General features: G+C 37.4%; 1 protein-coding gene across 2 annotated transcripts in view; it reads left to right on the forward strand.

The window, feature by feature from the left end:
• Nucleotides 1-24,371, forward strand: part of LOC150079033 (twitchin-like) — a 2,795,346-nt gene that overhangs the window by 2,328,584 nt on the left and 442,391 nt on the right. For both annotated transcript variants that reach the window (XM_090382361.1, XM_090382360.1), the window contains one exon: nucleotides 12,257-12,422. In XM_090382361.1, coding sequence (XP_090238487.1) covers nucleotides 12,257-12,422 — 166 coding nt within the window. The remainder of the gene's footprint in view (nucleotides 1-12,256; nucleotides 12,423-24,371) is intronic.

Consider the following 24,371-nt stretch of genomic DNA (forward strand, 5'->3'; position numbering starts at 1 on the left):
TCAGAGACTTGGCAATTTGGAATCTCCTCTCTTTGATCTTCTCTGGCTTAAAATCTCTCTACCTCATTGTGTCAAATTCATCTGTTGTCTATACTGTTCTCCCAACTCCACTAATCACTTGGAACTCTTTGACTTCCTCTCTTTGCAACTTGACTTTCTCCAGTCCAACTTTCCTAACAGTGAGGTAATTTTCCTTGGTGATTTTAATGTTCACAACTCCAGCTGGCTTCCGTTTTCTAGTCACACCGACCCAGCTGGCTGAGATGCTGAAGCTTTTGCAATTACTAATGACCTTACACAGATTGTTCATTTACCTAGATTGTTCATAGATACATAGATTGTTCAAGAATACTGGACAATCCTAATCATACAGCCAATACGCTTGATTCTTTTCTCACAAACAACCCTTCTAAGTACACGGTCGAAGTGAGAGGTCCTTTAGGCACTTCAGATCACAACTTGGTGATTGTCTCTTCTCCAATGGAACCTTTATCTCATGGATATTCCCAACCTTGTGTTGTTTGGCATTACAAGAATGCAAAATGTGATGACCTGCGAGACTTCTTTTCTTCTTTTCCTTGGTCAGATTACTGTTTGAAAACTTCTGATGTCAACTTTGCTCAGATCGTGTCAGTAAAATTATTCTTGCAGGAATGGAATCCTTTATCTCACACTCCACTTTAAAATCTTGTCCTTTATCTAAACCTTGGTTTTCCAATAAATGTGCTAAGGTTGTTCAAGAGAAGAATGTTGCATATTGTAATTGGCTTGTTTCTAATTCTCCAGTTTCATTTTCTGCCTACACCAAAGCTCGCAACAATTGTAAAGCAGTTATTAATCAGTCCAAACTAGAGTTTGAACAGGCTAAGAGTAGAAAACTTGCTTCTTGCCCTAATGGTAGCCGAGGTTTCTGGTCTCTTGCCAAAGCTATTGGCCGCAACTTTTGCCCATCTCTGCTCACACCAAACCAGATGGTTCTGTTGTCACTTCAGCCAAGGATAAAGCTGACCTGCTAGCATCCCATTTTTCTTCTATCTCATGTATTAATGATCTTGGTAAAACACCTCCCACCATTCCCAACACGCTCCATTCAATGCCTCCTGTGGTCTTCTGTCAAAAGGATGTCAGAAGGATTTTGATGAATCTTGATGCTAAGAAAGCTCCAGGTCCTGATGGTATTTCTCCACTTGTTCTCAAAACCTGTGCTCTTGAACATATTCCTATTCTTTGCCGCCTTTTTTCACTTTCTTATTCTAAAGGTGTTTTTCCTTCTGCTTGGAAATTTGCTCATATCCAGCCAGTTCCTAAAAAGGGTGACAAATCCCTCCCATCCAATTATCGTCCCACTGCAACTACTTCTAGTCTTTCGAAAGTAATGGAGAAATCAATTAACCGCCAACTCTTAAACTACCTAGAAACCTTCCGTCTGATCAACGATCGGATGGAAGGTTTCCGTCAGTGTCGATCCACTGGTGATATTCTGGCTTATGTTACTCATTTATGGACTAATTCAATGGAAAGGTTTGGTGAAACACAAGTAGTTGCTCTTGACATCTCAAAGGCTTTCGATCGTGTTTGGCATAAAGGTCTTCTAAAGAAGCTTCCGTCTTATGGTTTGCCAACTGTTTTAGTAATTGGTTATCCAGTTTTCTCTCTGATCGCTCACTAAGGGTGATGGCTCTCTGTCTTCTAACTTCTCCACTAATGCCGGTGTCCACCAAGGTTCAGTTCTTTCCCCCACTCTTTTCCTCTTGTATATTAATGACCTTCTTCCATTGACTGGAAATCCTATCCATAGTTTTGCCGATGATAGCACATTGCATTCCACTTTCATTTTGAGAAACCTTGTCCTGCTCAATCAGTTTCAACTTCTCAAAAATCTGCTACCAATTTCTTAAATGCCGATCTTCAGGTAATTCTCCAGTGGGGTAAAGGCAACTTAGTTGATTTCAACCCTTCTAAAACTCAGTCTTGTCTTATATCTCGCAAAAAGGATTCTTCTGCTCCTATGCTTATCTTTAGTGACATTCCGATTTCTAGGCAAAATGATATATTTCTTTTGGGGATTACCCTGACTTCTAATCTCTCTTGGCACAAGCATATTACAAATATTGCTTCCTCTGCATCTAAAAAACTTGGTTTTCTCTTTCGCTCTCGCCATTACTTTTCTTCCAAACAGCTGCTCACTCTGTATAAATCGCAAATCCACCCTGCCATGGAATATTGTTCCCACATCTTGGGTGGTGCCCCCAAAACCTCTCTCAGGCTTCTTGATTCCATTCAGAAGAAGGCAGTTAGGTTAATTAATGATTCGTCTCTAACAGAATCTCTCCACTCCCTGTCTCACTGACGTACTGTTTCTGCTGCATGCTTCTTCTACAGATACTTCCATGGGCACTGTTCTTCTGAATTGGCTTCTATAATTCCCGCTCTCTCTCTCTCTTTCAAAACAGTCCGAACACGTGTCGCCACCAGCCAACATCCATTTACTGTCCAACTTCAAACTCACAGAACCAACTTTTCATCTTCCTCATTTATTCATTCAACTGCCATTTTCTGGAACAACCTTCCTTCATACGTATTTCCTGAAAATTAGTCTACAGAAGTTCAAGTCCAATGTCAACAAATATCTTCTTTCATCTTCTCAACCTCCAACCCAAGCACGGTACTAAGTACTATATGTTCTAATACTTCTCGTGTTTGGAGTTTACATAAAAAAAATAAATAAATAAAAGTAAAAGTAAAGGGTTGGTGCTCAATCAGTAGACAAATATATAGGATCAAATATGTTGAACCAGTGGTCAACAATAATGGAAGATGCCTGATAGACTTCTGCATTTTTAATAAACTTAAAATTACAAATACTTTTTTCAGACACAAGAATATCCATAAATTCACATGGGAAGCAAGAAACACAAGATCTATAATAGATTATATTATCATTAATGAAAATTTAAATGACAAAATTAGACACTAGAGTATTGGAAGGAAGTGAAATTGACAGTGATCACTACCTAGTATAAAGCACTTTCAAAATAAAAAGAAACTATCTTATTAAAAAGAAGAAAATACCAACAAAAACTACTAAGAAATTAAAAATACATTTGATGGAAGACGAAAGCATTAAATTCCTGTATGAAAGTCGATTGAAAGATAAACTCAAATCAGATGAAAGTGATAATGTTGAGGAAATCTGGTCAAACATGAAAAAAATCAATTCTGGGAGCTGCTAAAGAAAGTCTTGGATATAAACCTATAAAAAAAAAAATTGGCTAAGAACTTGGAATGAGGAATTGAAACAAACAATCAATGAGAAAAAAAAAAAGCCCTGTTAACTGTTCCTACAAACTAAAGACCTACATCTACACATAAAATATAAAAAACTTCAAGCAGAAGTCAGAAAACTAACCAGAAGAATCCGACGTGATGACTGGGATAAATTTGTTAAATCTTTAGTCCGTGATATCATGGGCCCACAGAGAAGAGGTTTTAAAATTTTTAAGAAATTACAACTAGACACAAATGATCAAATAAAAACCAACTCCATCTCCCAAGCAGAATGGAAGCAACACTATTCCAAACTATGGTATAACCCAGGCACTAGGGAATTGGAAGATGAATCTGTGATAACAAAGATGACGAAAATATAACAATGGAAGAACTAGAGTTAATATTACAAAAATCAATAAACCCAGACATAGAATGTAGAACTATTTAAATATGGGGGCACCATACTAAAAAACGCACTACTAAAATTATTTAACATCATATGGCATAAGCAACAGATACCCAAAGATTGGGAAACAGGAACAGTAATCAATTTACACAAAAAAGGCTCCAGAAATAAACCTAACTACAGAGGAATAACACTGCTGTCAACTGCTGCAAAGCTATACTCTCATATACTAAAGAATAAACTTAATAAATACAGTGAACAATTCTTAGAAGAAGAACAATGCGGGTTCAGAAAAGGGAGAAGCACAATAGATGCCATTTTCTCACTACAGCAAATTTTGGAGAAAAGAAGAGAATTCAATCTACCAACATTTCTGCTCTTTGTTGATTGTGAAAAAGCATATGACAATGTAAACCGGGAAAAGCTTTGGCAGATTCTACGTGAAGAAAATATTCCAACCCAACTCCGGAAAGCGATCCAAAGCCTATATAAAAACTCAAAAGTCTGTATAAAATATTCTAATGGCCAACTATCACACCCAATTAACACCAATAAAGGAGTGAAACAAGGATGTGGACTATCATCAAATTTATTTAATATCTACATCAAAAAAATTCTTAAAGAATGGAAACAAACAATTAACAATAGAATACAGTTGAACAACAGGAATAAAATCCAAACTATATTATATGCTGCTGATCAAGTTATAATTGCAAAATCCGAAGATGAACTACAGATAGCAGCAAATTAACTTAATAAAATAGGTAAAAAGTACGAGATGAAAATCTCCACCTCAAAAACAAAATCAGTGGGATTATGTGGAAAAAACATACAAAGAGTCAAAATTGTTATTGATGATAAAATAATAGAACAAATATCTGACTTCACCTATTTGGGAAATTTAATCAAATGAAGGTAAAGACATCCACATTAAACTACAAAAATATAATAAAATGAATGGAACGATTAAACACCACTTCGGAAAACAAATGACAACTGAAACAAAATTACGACTGCACATCACTTCAAAACCAGCTGTGAGACTTGGGTCATAAATAAGAAAGATGCACACAAACTAGAAGCAGCACAAATGAAATTTTTGAGACCATTATTAGGCTTTACAAGACTAGACCACCAAAGAAATATAGATATCCGCAAGAAATTAAAAGTAGATAACATAGTAAATGACATAAAATGGTATCAGGAAAAATGGATCAGCCACTTAGAAAGAATGAACCCAGACCGGATCCCAAAATTAGCCTTTAACTACAAACTTACAGACAAGAGAGATGTTGGTCGACCAAGACAACGATGGCAAGATCAAGACCACCTCCAAGAGCTACAACGGAACAGGTCTTAAAAGACCTAAGCCGGACCAAGTTCATGATGATGATGATGAAAAGTAAAGATATATTAAGCACAAATTTACCCTTTATTACTTTACCAATAAAAAAATTAAATGATACTTGAAAATCGGAATTAATACGTACTGCAATATGTACATACTAACTAGTTGACAATTTCTGTTCATTGACATTTGTGGGTGGGGGTTAAAATTCAAAACAGTAAAAAGATAAGCAATCAATAACAAAGAACACGGCACACACACAAATTGCAAGTAACATGATATGTGCAAGTGAGAACGGAATAACAAGTTACAAATATTTAAAAATAGGAATTAAGAGAAGATTATGAAAATTAATTTTTTTATATGATTGAAGATTTCATGGAAGTGTAAACACATTTTACCATAATAACCCACAGAATTCCAGCTGTCGGTATTATCGCAAATTCAATAATATCGAGTTTACTATCCGTTTATGATAGATTGCGCTAACAGAAAAGCTCAATAAACAGGTGACTGCTAATTGTTTTTATTGTTTTATGATTTTGACCTCCAGAAATCGGACCGAACTATGTGGTACGGTCGGAGACAATCGTAGGGTGATCTCCAGTGCTGCGGTCTCCTGCCCCGATTAAACGGCATGTTGTCCCAATTAAGCGAAGTAAACCCTGGCTATTTTCTCGATTGGGTTCTGTTTTTTAAGATTTGCCCCAAATAAATGGCTGCCCAATTAACCGGTGACCCAAATAACCGGAATCCACTGGGCATCATAATAGATGCCCAAAATATTTGGGCGTCACTCTTGACAGAACTTTAACATATAAATATCAAGAAAAATACAGTATAATCCAGTGAAAATATTCACTGGATTATACTGTATTTTTCTTAACCATGGACCCCAGTACACCAGGCCCTTTCATGATAATATAAATATCATATCATTTAACTAAGATTGTAGCAAAATTAAAATCCCAGAACTATATTTTGCAGAAACTCTGTGGAATGACCTGGGGCTCTAAGGCAGAAACTCTTCGATGCTCAGCTATGGGTCTTGTTTATTCCGTGGCTGCTCCTGTCTGAAGCCTCCGTAGCCAGGTGGGAAGGAGCAGCAGTGGGTATCACATGCTTCTTGATTAGACCGGGGTTCGAGCCCGTCACCACCAAATACGGAAGATGCGGAAAAGTCAGGGAATGACCACTGCATATCCCGGAGCAATATGGCCTTAGTTGCTAATGCTCCTAAAAACCAAAACAACAACAACAACATCCTGTCTGAATTAATAGTCCTTATACCAAATTAATTGATACACACCTTAATAGTACGATGCATCTGATTTCAGGCACAATCAGATCAACTCCAACACAATGGCTGCCAATCTTGAGTCATATCCCTCCACCACACCTTCAAAGGAGTAAAGCACTGCTAAAGGATTACCAGAAAATTATGGCAAATCTGCATTTACCCATTCATAATGACCTACCAGATATAGGTATAAATATATTAAGATCTAAACACCCTCCTATTAGAACAGCGGAGAGATTTAAAATTATTAATTTTAACCTCTTAAAGGAATGGATACATGAATGGAGCCAACTTTCTCCTCCAGTACTTGAAAATACTAAATGGATTACGTAAAGACCGGATGGTTTTAACTTACTTCGGAAGATCTGGACCAAAATAAACCGAATAAGAACTAGACATGGCAGGTGTGCAGATTTCCTTTCTAAGTGGAATAAGAGTTATACTTCACGATGTGACTGTATCCTGAGAGCGTTTTGCGGAAAACCGGAAGATTTCCTGATACTGACTCTAGCATCAATTGAATATGTTATTAATTTGGATATACAATTGTAAATATATGAGTTTTTCTTTTTAATGCTGTCTTCCTTTTTTGTTATGTGTAGTTTTTTCTTTTTCCCATACAATAAATAAAATCTACATTCACACATGAAGAATTCTCTAGGGAAATGGAGGCCAGAAAACAAGGAACTAAATGGTTTTGTAATAACTGAGAGGAAAGTGGAAGAGAAATTGTTGAAGTTAAACATAAGAAAGGCAACTGGGGCAGATAGACCTATCTAATTGTATGAAGGAGCCTGCAAAGGAAGTAAGCAAACCTATAGCCATAATTATGAGAGCATCCTTGGATTCAGGGGAGGTTCCATGGACTGGAGTTGTGCAAATGTATTCCTAATTCACAAAGGGTGACAGAGTAATTGCAAACCTGTTAGTATAACTTCTGTTCCAGGGAAAATAATGGAGTCACTTGTTAAAGAAGTAATGCAGGATCATCTACACAAGACTGCAGTCATAGTTCAGAGCAGCATGTGTTTGTTGAAGGGAAGTCTTGTCTGATTAATTTGATTTGATTGACTAATTAATCTGACTAATTTTATTGATACTATTGCACATAAAGGACTGCTATACAAATTGGAGCAGAGTAGCATTAAGGGCAGGTTGCTGTTATGGATAAAGGGATGTTTGTTTGATTTGGTAGTTGTTGGCGCATCGGCTTCTGTGTCCATATTGCACCTCCCAAAGTTTTTGCAGTACTTTGATCCAAGCCCGAGGCGGGAATCGAACCCGCGACCTTTGGGTTGCCGGGCAGGTACTTTACCCACTCGGCTAGCCCGGTCGGCCTAAAGGGATGGTTGAGTGGGAGAAGACAGAGAGTGGAAATCAATGAACACTGCTTTTTGTGGACTAATATTATTAGTAGAGTCCCCCAGAGTTAAGTTTTCAGCCCATTATTCTTTTCTATAGATATAATCTATAGATATCTAAATATTGATAAATATCTATATAGAATATCTCTTGATATTGATGAAGGTATATCAGGCTTAAAGTCCATGTTTTCAGACGATACAAAGGTTGACAGGGTTGTTAATGACAGCAGTGACAGTATGTTACTGCAACAGGATCTAGGAAAGCTAGGCAGATGTGCTGAGAAGTGGAAACTGAAGTTTTCAAAGTACTTCTTGAACAAATGCAAAGTACTGCGTATGGGTAGCAGTAACCGCAGAGTAACATACCAAATGTGTGGTACTACATACCAAATGTGTGGTACTGGAGAATGAAAAAACCTGGGGGTAATTGTGCAGTCATATATAAAGTTTTCAAAGTAGTGCAGACAGGCTGCAAGAGTAGCCAGCAAGTGGTTGATTGCTGGAGCAAATTATGTGGAAATTGATAGGTTAAATAAATTCAAGAAAGAACTGGACAAACGTTTGGAGTTAACTGATTTGTGAAATGGATATATTTTTTTTTGGCTGATGCTGTATAAGCTTGCTTTCTTGAGTCATATGCCACTACTAACACTATCATTAACTACTCTGCCCAACTTTGTACCATGAGCCATCTTTCACATTAAACTTGATATTCTTACATCTATATAATTAATGAATATTATAAAAGTAGGACAGAAAAAACTGAACCCTGTAGCACCTTATCCATAATACTAGTCCATGAAGAGCAGTAGCCATTGTTAGCTTATCTTTATTTCCTACTACTTTAGAGTAACTTGTCCTTCATTACACATTGCTCCAGTTTATATTTGAGGGGGCATAAATTCAAATTGCGGTGAAACGGTTACAGAATATATGTGCTGAAATTTACCTTTAGCCAGTGAGTGGTTGATTGCCATAACAAACTTCCATTTGTCATTGTGGAAATTGATAGCTTAAATAAATTCAAGAAAGAACTAGTCAGACGTTTGTAGGGAATGGATAGGTGAAATGGGTTTTTTTTTTTTTTTTTTTTTTTACTTTTTCTTTAAGTTTGCTTTATTGCATCATATTCACTATTAATGCTAAATATACAATGTCTTACCTAAGCAAGGCAGTAATTTATTTTGATGAGGTCAAATTATTATTTTAATGGCATTGGAGCTTGCCACTAATATACCGGGTGGTTATAAAATAAGTTTCCCTATTCAGGAGACCCTAGTGTCAAAATGATTAGAGATAGCGCTGTGAAAATCGGTGAGTATGTCATTTAGGGTATGGGGAAAGAAAAAAAAATTTTTTTCAAATTTCTGCCACCAGGGGAGAAACTGGCACTGTAAACATGAGATGGAATACTCAACTTAGGATTAGATTTTAATATCAATACTTGGAAATCTACAGATATTGTTCTGTGCTTTCCTTCACTTGAGATGACATTCTGAAAATGGATGACTGTGTGCGACACTGTTTCATGTAGCATCTCATTGGGGATGTTGGCTTCATGCTGCTGTTTAATTCTTGCTTTCAAATCGACAAGCATCTGTATGCCGCCTCAGTAAACTCTGTCTTTCAGATATCCCCATAGACAGAAATCACAGGGATTGAGATCTTGTGATTGGGCTGGCTAGAACTGCGGAAAGTCTCTAGAAATGGTGCGATCATTTCCGAATGTTGAACGGAGCTGTTCCTTCACTTGTCGACCAATGTGGGGAGGAGTACCATCTTGCATGAAACTATGGTCTCCAATTGCCTTTCTTTCAGAGTGGGAATAATGTGACCTCTTAGAAGATGTTGTTGTTGTTTTTTGGTTTTTAGGTGCATTAGCAACTAAGGCCATATTGCTCCGGGGATTTGCGGTGGTCATTCCCTGCCCTTTCCGCATCCTCCATATTTGGTGGTCACGGGCTTGAACCCCGATCTAATCAAGAAGCGAGTGCTATGCACTGCTGCTCCTGCCCACCTGGCTACGGAGGCGCCCTCTTAGAAGAGCACAGTACTGTGCACTAGTTACGGAGCCATGAGGTGTAGACTCTTCAAAGTAAAATGGCCCACTTGTAAACTCTGCTGTGAATCCACACCATACTGTAATGTATGGACTTTGTAGTGGTCTTTCATGCACAGCAGATGGACGAGAAGTTCCCCATATTCAGCAGTTTTATGCATTTATAGCCCCATGAAGAGTGAAATGTGTCTCATCATACCACAAGATCATTTGAGCCCATGTAACATCAAGTTCCATATGAGCCAGAAATCGTAGAGCAAAGTCTATTCATTGTTGCTGATCACAAGACTTTAGTTCTTGCATTATGTGAATCTTGTATGGGAACCAGCATAAAATCATTCAAAGCACTTTATGCACAGTAGACCAAGAAGGTTCAAGTCTCTTGACACACCTCTGGCACTACTTACTGGTAGTGTTTTGCTTTCTAACCATTGCTACCGCCATTTCATCCACTACCCCCATTCCAATACGTGGTCGTTCCCTGCCTGGAATTTTACGTAACTCCCCAGTCACTTCAAATTTCTTTATTAGTTTTCGAAGCCTTACTGACATCAAAGGTCCTTTACTGCATTAGCATTACTACTATTCTGGTAGAACAGTTTTACTAAGAGAGCACAAAGTTTCTTTTTTGTAAGAGCCATAATAGTTATTGACGGTGGCATTGACTTTTCTGCTTTTATCTAATAGGATGCCATTTGCATAAGCAGCATGTCTTGAAGTAAACGACAACTTTTACATATGCGCAGTGCCATTTCCCCTGGTGGCAGAAATTTGAACTTTTTTTTTTTTTTTTTTCCTTCTACAAATTGCTTCCCCATACCCTAAATGACATACCCACTGATTTTCACAGCACTAACTCTAACTGTTTTGACAGTAGGGTTTCCTGAATTGGGAAATATATTTTATAACCACCCAGTATATGTTATATTTTGTCTGTAGAAGTGCATGTAAGCTGGCTGATCTGCCTGTTCTGCTGAATGAAAAAACTGGGCTAACTCAACATAGGATAATCCTCCACCTGAGAGCAGCTAACTACAGTCTTGATTAAAGTGGAATTCAGAAATTCCTTGCATCATCATCAGTGGGATTTGATGATGCAATGATCATGCCAAGAGATCTTCCACAGAAAGCTACATTGAAGAGGTTATAGGAATTGAGGTAGTGCAGATGATATAATAACAGACATGGTTGTGGGAAAAGAGATTATGGTGGGGAACTGAATTGGAGCCTGCCTTATTCTAGACTTCATAATTTGGCTTCATATTAGTTTGAATTTTTATTAGTCTCAAAAAAGAGAATGTGTAATCACCTCTTAACATTGGCCATTTTAATTTTTTTTTTTTTTTTTTTTTTTTTCATTATTTATAGTTATGCATTTTCAATTATCTCTTAGTTCATGCATTCATTATATTTTTGATAAATAGCATTACAATCTTAACAAAATATAAAATAAGATGAGCTACATACCTTCTCCTTTTCAATTTACAAGTGTTTCTTTGAAGTATCTTCTATTTTAATTGCAAAGCTGATTTTTGTTTTTTAGGAGCAGATTTAGCATTTTTATGTCTTTAATCGATAAAGTGAATGCATGTACTTTAAACATGCATTCCAACATTATCCCTTATGTTTAAATCTACCATTTTTGTTTGGACATTCTGTGCTTAATGGAGAAAGCTTCTGCAAACTATCAGAGATCTGTGTTAGAAATGAAATTCAGTTGCAGTAAGTAGAATGTAAATGGCAACTTTTTGATCACATACACATTATTGGATATTTTAAACTGTAATGCTTCATAAACCATTATTATATATTAATCTTCATTAATAAATTATATTAATCTATTTTTGATAAATAGCATTACAATCTTAACAAAATATAAAATAAGATGAGCTACATACCTTCTCCTTTTCAATTTACAAGTGTTTCTTTGAAGTATCTTCTATTTTAATTGCAAAGCTGATTTTTGTTTTTTAGGAGCAGATTTAGCATTTTTATGTCTTTAATCGATAAAGTGAATGCATGTACTTTAAACATGCATTCCAACATTATCCCTTATGTTTAAATCTACCATTTTTGTTTGGACATTCTGTGCTTAATGGAGAAAGCTTCTGCAAACTATCAGAGATCTGTGTTAGAAATGAAATTCAGTTGCAGTAAGTAGAATGTAAATGGCAACTTTTTGATCACATACACATTATTGGATATTTTAAACTGGTAATGCTTCATAAACCATTATTATATATTAATCTTCATATAGAAAAAATCAAAAGTGATATTTTTATGACAGAAGAATCTTCTATTAAATTAGAATATTAAATTTATAAATTAAATCAATCATTTGTCTAACCAGTATAGTGATCACAAAATGATAGAGTACACATATAAATATAATCTTTAAAGTGATAAAACAAATGAGATTTCCTTCTTATATAAGGTTATAATTTTATATATATATATAATTATATATATTTAATGTTTATAATTTTTTCTTTAATTTGATCACTCTTAGACAAGCCAGATCCACCTCGCTTTCCTGTTGTTGAAAGTGTATGTGATGACTTTGTTACACTCTCATGGAAGCCTCCTCTTTGGGATGGTGGCAGCCACATTACTAGTTATCTCATTGAAAAACGTGAAGCTCCTATGAGTAGCTGGATACGTTGTGGTACAACTCGGTATGTGATTTGTTAATTACAAAACTATATACCCATTTACAGAAGTATAATTTCAGTTCAGATAATATCATTATACAGTATTTGTAGAGATTTCCATTACAGTATTTGTAGAGATTTCCATTGCAGTATTTGTAAAGATTTCCATTACAGTATTTGTAGAGATTTCCCTTCCTGTGGAAGAATAAGAGAAATTTAGCTCAATATGCTACGTAGAACACTTCCATATGATACTCTCCAAGAATTAAAATGAATAAAAGATTAATGCAAAATGATTACAGTAAAAAATCAATTGAACACAATTCAAAAAACAATTTTTAAAAAATTTATTAAAAAATCAGTTAAAGTTAAATGTAAATTTGAAAAACAGTTTTCCTTCCTGAAGCATTGTCTGCTTCAGGGAGGAAAACCGTTTTTCAAAAGATTTCCATTCCTGTGATCATGACACACAGTCGAAAAGCATTGTCTGCTTCAGGAAGGAAAACCGTTTTCAAAATTTACATTTAACTTTAATTGATTTTTTTTTTAAATTGTTTTTTGAATTTTAGTTAATTTTTGAATTGTGTTCAATTGATTTTTCACTGTAATCTTTTGAGTTAATCTTTTATTCATTTTAATTTCTGGAGAGTATCATATGGAAGTGTTCTACGTATCATATTGAGGTAAACTTTTTTTTTTTTTTTTTTTTTTAGGAGCATTAGCAACTAAGGCCATATTGCTCTGGGGATATGCGGTGGTCAATCCCTGACCTTTCCGCATCCTCCGTATTTGGTGGATCACGGGCTCGAACCCCAGTCTAATCAAGAAGCACGTGCTATGCACTGCTGCTCCTGCCCAGGTGGGCAGGAGCAGCAGACAAATGATTGATTTAATTTTGGCTATGTGAGCACCAAAATTTCTCTTATTCTTCTACAAATATTGATATCAATGTAGAACATATTGAGCACCACTGGTTATATACTATCATTATACAATATAAACTTAATGTTACCATCACATTAACAGGTTATAATATCAGATTAATTTTTTTGTTGCATAAACTTACAGCTTTAACAAAGGCTATGTGCCCAGATTTGAATACAGATTTGAGTAAAATATCAAAACACTTCTGATATCACTGCACAATGTATTGGACAATCTACTATTTTTACATCCATTGTGTAGCCACAATGGATATCAAAATAGTGACAACACATTTTCACCAACTGACATGCAAATTCAGGCACTCAACTTTGTTAAATATTCAGAAATGTCACAAATGAAGCATCTCATCTATGAGCTACAACTGCAAAAGACTACACCTTTTGATTATCATAGTGAATCATCTGAAAATATTATCTCAGACAGATTTGCACAAGTCAACTGCTTGGAGAGTCATCAAGAGATTGGAGTTGGGACAATCACAATACGAACTTGCAGAACAGCTTGGTGTGTCACAAAGTGTCTTCAGCAGGTTATAGAATCAATTTCAAGAAACCCAGATCATTTGTAGATGTCCAGTTTGAGATCACAGATGATCAACAATCCAAAGAAAGATCTCTTTTTCTCTGGGTAGTGTGCAATTGATGCTTGAATACTACCCATCTACTGGTATGCTTTTCAGCAGTAACACATGGATGTCAAACCAATCCAAAATCATCTACACAGGCATGAACTTTATGTGAGGAGACTTACTTATGGTGTGTGTTCCATGAGTACCTGATACTTAATGTGGGTACTCAAATTGGGTTAGTGTCATGTGCTCTTCAAAGATGGGTCCAGGTCTGATTCTCATTAAGTCCTGGTGTGGCAAAAAAAAAACTATGTATGTACCAGAACACAGTCAGTTCAGTGAAGATGGATTCTGGTGGTGGCATTACTCTCTATGGTTGTACAGCCCACATCATCAGAAACCAGAAACCAGTTGGAAGATAAGAATATCATCTGAATCCCATCAAGCACACCTGAGATGCCCTAGGAAGATGTATGGACACTTAATCAGATGAAAATAGCACTTACATATGAATGGTGACTGATTCTGCAACAATTCATCAGTATTCTTGATTTTATCAGTGCATTTCAGATATTAAATTTGTCTTGTAATCACTGTGGTCAAAAAACCATCTAAAGTCGTCATTCATTCATGCACATGCCATTTGCAGCAGTGACAAACACTATTCCTAGAAGCTTGCAGTACTTTGCTTCTGATGTGTCATGTTCCAGTAAATGTACAGTTAATGTTCACTCCAGAGAATCTTTAAATGTTTTTGCTCTACACTGATTGGAACCTAGACTTTTGCTTTACAGTGATTGGAACATAGACTTTACTATCATTTGTACATGCTGTGGTAACTGTTATTACAACTTAATATATGCATACAATTTCTGGCTTTGGTTTTATGTAAAACTTATACATTATCCATTTCATCTGTTGACTGCTGAATGCTTGCAGTTACTAACTGTGGCAACTTCTGATGTTTTTTTATAAAGTAGAGGATCAAACAAACTTTCCAGCTCCCTTATGATGCAAGGTACATCTTTAGCAATTCGAGGCATATATTTTGGAATTGCTTTGCTGAAAGGAGAATTATTTCAGCATATCATTTGAAATTAGCCCAGTTCATTTTATTAGCATTAGCATTAGCATTAGTAGAGGCATTTGATGCAAGAAAGCAAGCTTATGCAGCATCAGCCAAAAAAAAAAAAAAAAAAACCCACTTCCACTTCACCCCTCTGTTCGTTCAAAATACCTGTCCAGCTGAGCCTTAAACTTATTTAGGCTATCAACCTCCACCACAAGGGATGGCAGTCTGTTCCACCAACCAACCACCCGCTGGCTAAAGGAAAATTTCCGCACGTCTATCCTACATCTGTCTTTCCTCAATTTGAATTTATGCCCTCTCAGGTGATTTTTCTGAGCTAGAGGAAGAATCCCATCAGCATTGAGCATGCTTAAACCATTCAAGGCTTTGTACACCTCTATCAGATCACCTCGCTGGTGCCTAGTCTCCAGACACTGTAATTTGCAAAACCTAAGCCTTTCTTCGTAAGAGCACCCCTTTGTTCGATTCACTAATCTTGTTGCCCTTCTCTGTACTCGTTCCAGCAGCTCTACATCCTTCTTGAAATGAGGCCTCCAGACTTGTATACAGTACTCTAGGTGTGGCCTGACCATTGCCTTATACAATGGAATAATCACCTCCTTATCCCTGCTGGAAAAATTCCTGTATATCATTGACAATACTCCATGAGCTACTCTTGCAGCCCGTCTGCACTGCTCAGAGAACTTCATATCTGCCTGCATAATCACCCCCCAAGTCCCTTTCATTCTCTACCACTGTCAGTGTAGTACCACAGAGTTGATACATTGCTCTGGGGTTGCTGTTTCCCATGTGTAGTACTTTACATTTGTCAATGTTAAACTTCATTTGCCACCTCTCAGCCCATCTGCTCAACCTTTCCAGATCCTGTTGCAGCAGCATAGTGTCAGTAGTGTCCTTGACAACCCTGCCAACCTTTGTATCATCTGCAAACTTGGACATTAAGCTTGATATACCATCATCAATATCATTTATAAATACAGAAAACAATAATGGACCCAACACTGAGCCCTGAGGGACTCCACTAATAACATTAGTCCACGATGAGCAGTGTCCATTGATTACCACTCTCTGTCTTCTCCCCCTCAACCACCCCTTTATCCATAGCAGCAATTTGCCTCCAATGTCACACTGCTCCAATTTGTGTAGCAGTCTTCCATGTGCAACAGTATCAAAAGCCTTTCTAAGATCCAAGTATATAATATCAAAGTTATTCCCTGCATCCAGTTCTTTTGTGACTGCATCATAGTATCCAATCAAGTTGGTCAGGCAAGACTTCCCCTTAACAAAACCATGCTGTGTCTGAGCTATAACTGAAGTCTTGTCTAAATGATCCTGCAGTGCTTCTTTAACCAGTGCCTCCATTAATTTTCCTGGAACAGAAGTTAAGCTCACAGGTCTATAATTACTTGTGTCAGCCTTTGATCCTCCTTTGTGAATTGGGGTCACATTTGCACATTTCCAGTCTATGGGTACCTCCCCTGAGTCCAAGGAAGCTCTCATAATTATGGCTAAGGGTTTGCTTACTTCCTTTGCTGCCTCCTTTAATATAACTGGATAGATCCCATCCACCCCGGGTGCCTTTCTTGTGTTTATCTTCAACAGTTTCTCCTCCACTTTACTCCCAGTTATTTCAAGATTCTGTAGCTTACTGCTAGAGTTGAATACACCTCTGGCATTCCCCTTGCTGAATAACTCCTCATGTGTGAATGTCGATGCAAAATATTCATTTAGTTTGTTAGCTACCTGAGCAGGATCATCAACAGTTGACCCATCAATATCAAGTGGACCAATCTGATTCATCCCCTTCCTTCTAGAGTTTACATAAGTAAAGAACTCTTTGCTGTTTTTCTTTGCATCCCTTGCCAAGGATTTCTCGTAATCTGCCTTCGCCTGCCTAACCTCCTTTGTAACTTGGTTGCATATCAACTTGTATCTATCATAGGCTTCTGTGTCATGTGTTAATTTGTAAGTATCCCATGCATTTTTCTTCTCTGCCATATGCCTCATTAGTTCATCTGACATCCATTTTGGTTATGATGATAGTTTCTGAGTTTTAATCCTCTAACCACATGTCACATCATCTGGTGCATATGAGTCCTCTGATATACTATGGAAATGTTTTGATAAAAGGCAATAAATGGTTTAAAATTGGGTACTTCTTAGCATATTCATTATCTTGACTGTGTAATGGATATCAAAAAATATAATTTTTAATTATTATTTTAATTAATATTTTTATAAATTAACATTAAACTAGGATTAAAAATCATCACAATAGCTAATAGATATTTTCATAAGCATAAAAATGCATACAACATAGGTATCTTGTAGAATATCTTTTAAGAATATATATAAGCAAAAATATATTTTCAACTTATTTTTAAGGTTTTAAAATAAAAGTTTTTACATAAAAGTCTTATAATAAGTTTTTCAATGTACACTTTGTTTTAAAAATATTAATATTTTTAAAAATTTTAAAGAATTTTTTAAAACAATAAAAAAATTTGAGAGCTAAAATTGATTCCACCACTTTTCCACACTTGATTGAATTTCTACAATCAATAAATCTGCAATAAATAAAGTTGACAATAAATCTGCAAATGAAATCAATAGTATTGTATGCTGATGTAATAATAATGATGCCTTCATAAGTGCTGATGTATTTGGAAATTTTGTGCCATATCAGTGGCCCGTTAATCACTGCTGTATATGATGTGCTAAGCTTTGCTGGCCCCGAGTGCCAAGCGAGTGATCAAAGCGAGTTTAAAAGCAATTTAGAAAGTGTCTTCTTTAGAATCAGCAGATTACTGAGAATCTTCAAGTCTTTATTTTCAAAAATTATTTCTTTTCTGCTCTTCTAAATAAAGAAGCAAGCTTTCCAAAAGAAAGGAAAGGTACCTTTCTTCTTTTTGTATATAGAACTAGTCTACATAACACACTAACTTCTTATCGCTTGGTCACTGGTGGCACCGCTCCTGCCTCCACATGGTGGGGCCAGTAACCTGGGGGAAAAGCTATCCTCCGGGGCTAAAAGGAGCAACCATGGATACTGGCAATTACCCAGCTCTTGAGCCTAGATGCTCATCTCATGACTTGAATGAATCCGATAGTGACGAATCCCAATCAAAGAGACTACGTAAGAATGAGAATCAGGAGGAACTTCCAACATTCCTTATACTTCATTCTCTTACAACCAAACCTATGAGTGCACTTTCCCCATTTCTAATTCAGAAATGTTTAAAAAGTGTGGCTGGTTCACCAAAAATGGTGAAAAAACTCCGATCTGGAGATCTGTTAGTTGAAACAACTATGATCTAATCTAACAGTACAGTCCAATAAGTTTCTGCCTGCAGGAAACCAATCTAACCCCACAGGTTACACCAATGATTAAAAACTATAGTGTCTATCAGCAAGATAGAAACAATATCAACTCAACACAAGGAGGCGTAGCCATACTTGTCAACAACAAAGTTCCTACAAAACAGATCCTTCTGAAGACCACATTAGAGGCTGTAGCGGTACATATTGTTTTGATTTTATGCTAACCGTAGTCTCTGTGTACCTTTCCCCAAACAAAGAATTCACAGTAAAAGAACTGGAGGATCTCATAAAACAGCTTCCATCTCCTTTCATTCTGCTTGGAGATTTCAATGGGCATCATCCTATGTGGGGTTCTCCTCAGACAGATAAACAAGGACAAATCATTGAAACAGTTCTTGACAACCAGAATCTCACTTGTTAAACACTGATGCTGGCACTCATATCCACTTTCCCACCAGAACATCAACTGCTATAAATCTATCAATATACTCCCCAACTGCTATAGATCAATATGTTCCCAGTCATTCAGTGGTTAGTTACAAATATCATCTTTTAAGGGCACATATCATCTTTTAAGCGGATATCATCTTTTAAGGGCACAAAAGGTGATATAGTTGTACACGTTGGCACTAATGATATTAAGAGTACGAGACCGGCGGAATTACTTAGCAAGTACAGGTCACTGTTGAAAAAAAGCCGTGAATTAGGGTTGAACTTGAAAGTGTCTGCAATTCTGCCCAGACACGATAGGAGGGAGTATATGATGAGAGCCTTGTCGATCAATTCGGCCCTGGAGGGATTGTGCAAGGCTCAAGGGGTAGAATTTTTTTCAGCCTGGACTGTACTTGTTAACAGGAGAGATTGCTTCTACAGGGATGGGATACACTTAAATAGAAAGGGTGCAAGAATTTTTGCTGATGCTGTCGAGGCAGTGTTAGGTGGGTCGGAAAACTGCTAGTTGGGGGGGGATACAAGGACTAATAGATTAACAGTAGCCACTGGCAGAGGTGGAAGTGATTCTTGCACTGCTTCTATTCAAATGAGCAGAAGTCTGAAAAACAAGATGCAGGATATTTCAGAGACTGCTGGTAGTCATTGCGTTACAAGTAAACACATGGGTTGTGTTAGGGTAGCTAAGAATAGAATTTATTTACCAAACTCCAATGCTAGGAGTTTGGTAAATAAATTTGATGAATTTGAGGTATTGCTCAAAACATCAAAGGCAGATATTGTTGGGATATCAGAGACGTGGTGTCACACAGATATAAGTAATGCGGAACTGGAATTTGGGGAATACAATGTATATAGAAAGGATAGACAGGACAGGAGGGGAGGAGGGGTTATGCTATTAATTAAGAAACACATAAAGTCAAAGGAAGTGAAGCCAGTTGACATCAATGGACAGGGCAGTGTCGAGTCAGTTTGGTGTGACATAAGCATAGGGAAATCAAAATTGAGAGTAGGAGTGTGCTATAGGCCTAATGACTCTGATGAGTATAATAATATATTGTACAGGGAAATAGAGTGGGCCAGTAAATCAGAGAGCCTTATAATGGGGGATTTTAATTTCCCAGATATTGACTGGAATTTGTGGGTTGGTCACTCGCACACTAGCAAGGCTTTTGTGGATTTATTGGATGATTGTTTTCTACATCAGCATGTTCGTGAGGCAACAAGAGGGAGCAATACTCTTGATCTGATTATCAGTAGTGATTCTTCATGCATTAAGAACCTGCAGATAAATGAACCACTAGGTGGCAGTGATCACAGTGTGTTGAAGTGGGATTTACTCAAGGAGGTAACTACCATCAGAGGTAAAGGGAAGGGTTTTTGTTTTCGTAAAGGCGACTATGATGGTCTGAGACAGTATTTAAATTCTATACAGTGGGACCAACTGATGATGTTACCAACAGCAAACTCAAAATGGGAAGCATTCAAGGAACTAATCTTGGTGGCTACCAGGCTTTACATACCAACTAAGAAATATTGTTCAAGGTTTAGGCCTAAATGGTTGTCAGATGGACTAATGAGACATGTGGCAGAGAAGAAAAATGCATGGGATACATACAAATTAATGGGTGACATGGAAGCCTATGATAGATATAAGTTGGTCTGTAACCAAGTCACAAAGGAGATTAGGCAGGCAAAGGCAGACTACGAAAAATCCTTGGCAAAGGATGCAAAGAAAAACAGAAAGGAGTTCTTTACATACTTGAACTCGAGAAGGAAAGGGATGAATCGGATTGGTCCACTGGATATTGATGGTTCAACAGTTGAGGATCCTGCTCAGGTGGCTAACAATCTAAACGAGTATTTTGCATCTACATTCACGCATGAGGAGTTATTCAGGAAGGAGAATGATGTAGGTAAAGTAAACATTGGCAGTGAGCTGGATGATTTTGTAATAACTGAGAGGAAAGTGGAGGAGAGATTGTTGAGGATAAACATAAAAAAGGCACCTGGGGTGGATGGGATCTATCCAGTTATATTAAAGGAGGCAGCAAAGGAAGTATGCAAACCCCTAGCCATAATTATGAGAGCTTCTTTGGACTCAGGGGAGGTACCCATAGACTGGAGATGTGCAAATGTAACCCCAATTCACAAAGGAGGATCAAAGGCTGACACAAGTAATTATAGACCTGTTAGTTTAACTTCGGTTCCAGGTAAATTAATGGAGGCACTGGTTAAAGAGGCACTGCAGGATCATCTAGACAAGAATTCAGTTATAGCTCAGACGCAGCATGGTTTTGTTAAGGGCAGGTCTTGCCTGACCAATTTGATTGGATACTATGATGTAGTCACAAAAGAACTGGATGCAGGGAATAACTTTGATATTATATATTTGGATCTTAGAAAGGCTTTTGATACTGTTGCACATGGAAGACTGCTGCACAAATTGGAGCAGTGTGGCATTGGAGGCAAATTGCTGCTATGGATAAGGGGATGGTTGAGTGGCAGAAGACAGAGAGTGGTAATCAATGGACACTGCTCAACGTGGACTAATGTTATTAGTGGAGTTCCTCAAGGTTCAGTGTTGGGTCCATTGTTGTTTTCGGTGTTTATGAATGATATTGATGATGGGATATCAAGTTTAATGTCTAAGTTTGCAGATGATACAAAGGTTAACAGGGTCGTTAAGGACACTACTGACGCTATGCTGCTGCAACAGGATCTGGAAATGTTGAACAGATGGGCTGAGAGGTGGCAAATGAAGTTTAACATTGACAAATGTAAAGTACTACATATGGGTAACAGTAACCCCAGAGCAATGTATCAACTCTGCGGTACTACACTGACAGTGGTGGAGAATGAAAAGGACCTGGGGGTAATTGTGCAGGCAGATATGAAGTTCTCTGAGCAGTGCGGACGAGCTGCAAGAGTAGCTCATGGTGTCTTGTCAATGATATACAGGAATTTTTCTAGCAGGGATAAGGAGGTGATTATTCCCTTGTATAAGGCAATGGTTAGGCCACATCTTGAGTACTGTATACAGGTCTGGAGGCCTCATTTCAAGAAGGATGTAGAGCTGCTGGAACGGGTACAGAGAAGGGCAACAAGATTAGTAAATGGAACAAAGGGTTGCTCTTACGAAGAAAGGCTTAAGTTTTGCAAATTACAGAGTCTGGAGACTAGGCACCGGCGAGGTGATCTGATAGAGGTGTATAAGGCTTTGAATGGTTTGAGCATGCTCAATGCCAATGGGATTCTTCATCTTTCTCAGAATAATCACCTGAGAGGGCATAAATTCAAATTGAGGAAGAACGGATGTCGGATAGATGTGCGGAAATTTGCCTTTGGCCAGCGGGTGGTTGGTTGGTGGAACAGACTTCCATCACTTGTTGTTGAAGTTGACAGCCTAAACAAATTTAAAGCTCAACTGGACAGGTATTTCGAACGAACGGAGGGGTGAAATGGGAGAGGGTTTTTTTTTTTTTTTTTTTTTGGCTGATGCTGAATAAGCTTGCTTTCTTGCATCATATGCCTCTACTAATGCTAATGCTAATGCTAAATAACCCACTGAACAGTGACCATTATCCGATTATTTGCAAACTGCAAACACACACAACCTCACATATAGCGAGTCACATAAAATGGAAATTTAACAAAGCAGATTGGAACAGGTTCACCGATGCAGCTTCCTTTGATGACCAAATCATTAAAAGCCAGCCTATAGATGATGTTACTGACCACATTACTACACAGATAATAACAGCTGCAACCTGTGCTATACCCAAAACCAGAGGTGGTACTCGCAGACATGTCAATATCTGGGGAATGATGCATGCCGTGATGCCAAAAAAGAACAGAATAAAGCTTGGAATCTGTTTCATAAGTACCCAACAACTAACAATCTGATTAACTTTAAGAAACTTAAAGGTAAGGCCCGTTATGTGCAGAAAAAGGGTAAAAAAAGATTCCTGGATCCGGTTTGCTTCCACCATTACTAAAAATACAGACGGTAGGAAAATTTGGGACAAAATCAAAAAACTGAATGGAGATCTGTTAGTTGAAACAACTAAGCACCAGCATTCTCAAGCCCTATTGAAAATATCAACCTTTGGCGGAATACCTATACAGGTCACTCCTCATGCTACTTTAAATAGTTCAAAAGGAGTAATCTCCGAATGGGACCTAATGAATATCACTGAAGATGAGCTTGTTGAAGAACTAAAAGAGCAAAAAGTTGTCCAGGCAAAACAAATAATGATTAAAAAAGATGGTGAACTTGTTCCCACTAGAAGCATTATTCTGACATTTGGCACACCAACCTCCCAAAATCAACACCCATCATAAGTTGGAAAGGTAAAGACTTCTCCTCCCCAGTGGAAGTCGCAAATGCCCTAACAGAATGCTTCTCTGAAACCTCTGCCAATGCAGAAAAATATAAGTTGAACTTCAATACAAGAGCATCTCTTCCATATAATCAACCGCTTACTCTTTTTGAACTAGAGAGCTCCTTAAATAGATCAACTCATAGTGCACCAGGGCCTGGTGGGATAAACTATTGATGCTTAAACATCTAAATAAAATAACCCTTAATTCATTACTGATCTATTTTAACCGGATTTTCTCAGAAGGCTACTATCCTCTTTCTTGGTGCCACTCAATAGTCCTCGCCTTTCCTAAACCTGGAAAGGATCAATCAGATCCATGAAACTATCGGCCAATATCTGTTAGCAGTTGCCTTGGTAAGACATTTGAAAAAAATTATTCACGCTCGATTAGTGTGGTACCTAGAATCTCATTCGATAATGAACAAGAACCAGTATGGCTTTAGAAAAAATCGGTCAACTCTAGACCTTATGATCAAGGCAGAATCCAACATACGGAATGCTTTTATCCATAAAGAACATCTTGTTATGATCTGCCTGGATATCGAAAAAGCCTTTGATACCACCTGACGCTACGGCATACTTCAAAATCTGTATACCACAGGACTTCGGGGTCAGCTACCACTAATCATTCAGAGCTTTCTCCAAAACAGAACCTTTCAGGTGTGTTACTGTAATTCACTATCTCGAACATTGTCCAAGAAGAAGGGGTCCGACAAGGATCAGTTCTTATGCAACACTCTTTGCAGTAAGGCTAAACAACGTTACGGACAATATTCCAGCTAATTTCGACACCTATCTATATGCAGACGACCTTACAATATCCTGCCACTCACAAAATATGCACTCCATCGAGCGTCAATTGCAGCTCTCAATAGATAAAATAGAATCATGGGCATCCCGCAATGGCTATCGCCTCTCTGCAACAAAAACAACTGCTATTCACTTTTGTAAAAAACGTCAGCTCCATCCAGATCCTGAGCTGAGGTTAGGAACTCAACCAATAACACTTAGCAAAAATATCCGGTTCTTGTGCCTAGTACTTGACACTAAACTTAACTTTCAGGCTCATATAATGCAAGTGCAAACTCAATTCATGAAAAAAATGAATATGCTCAAAGTTATCTCTTCTATGGCATGGGGAGCTGATTGCTTCACACTTTTACACCTGTATTGAACCTTGTCTAGACTATGGAGCCCCAGTTTATGATTCTGCA

Source organism: Mastigoproctus giganteus, chromosome 10 (assembly GCF_048544385.1).
Source record: "Mastigoproctus giganteus isolate SK-2022 chromosome 10, ASM4854438v1, whole genome shotgun sequence".
In the NCBI taxonomy this organism is placed as follows: Eukaryota; Metazoa; Arthropoda; class Arachnida; order Uropygi; family Thelyphonidae; genus Mastigoproctus; species Mastigoproctus giganteus.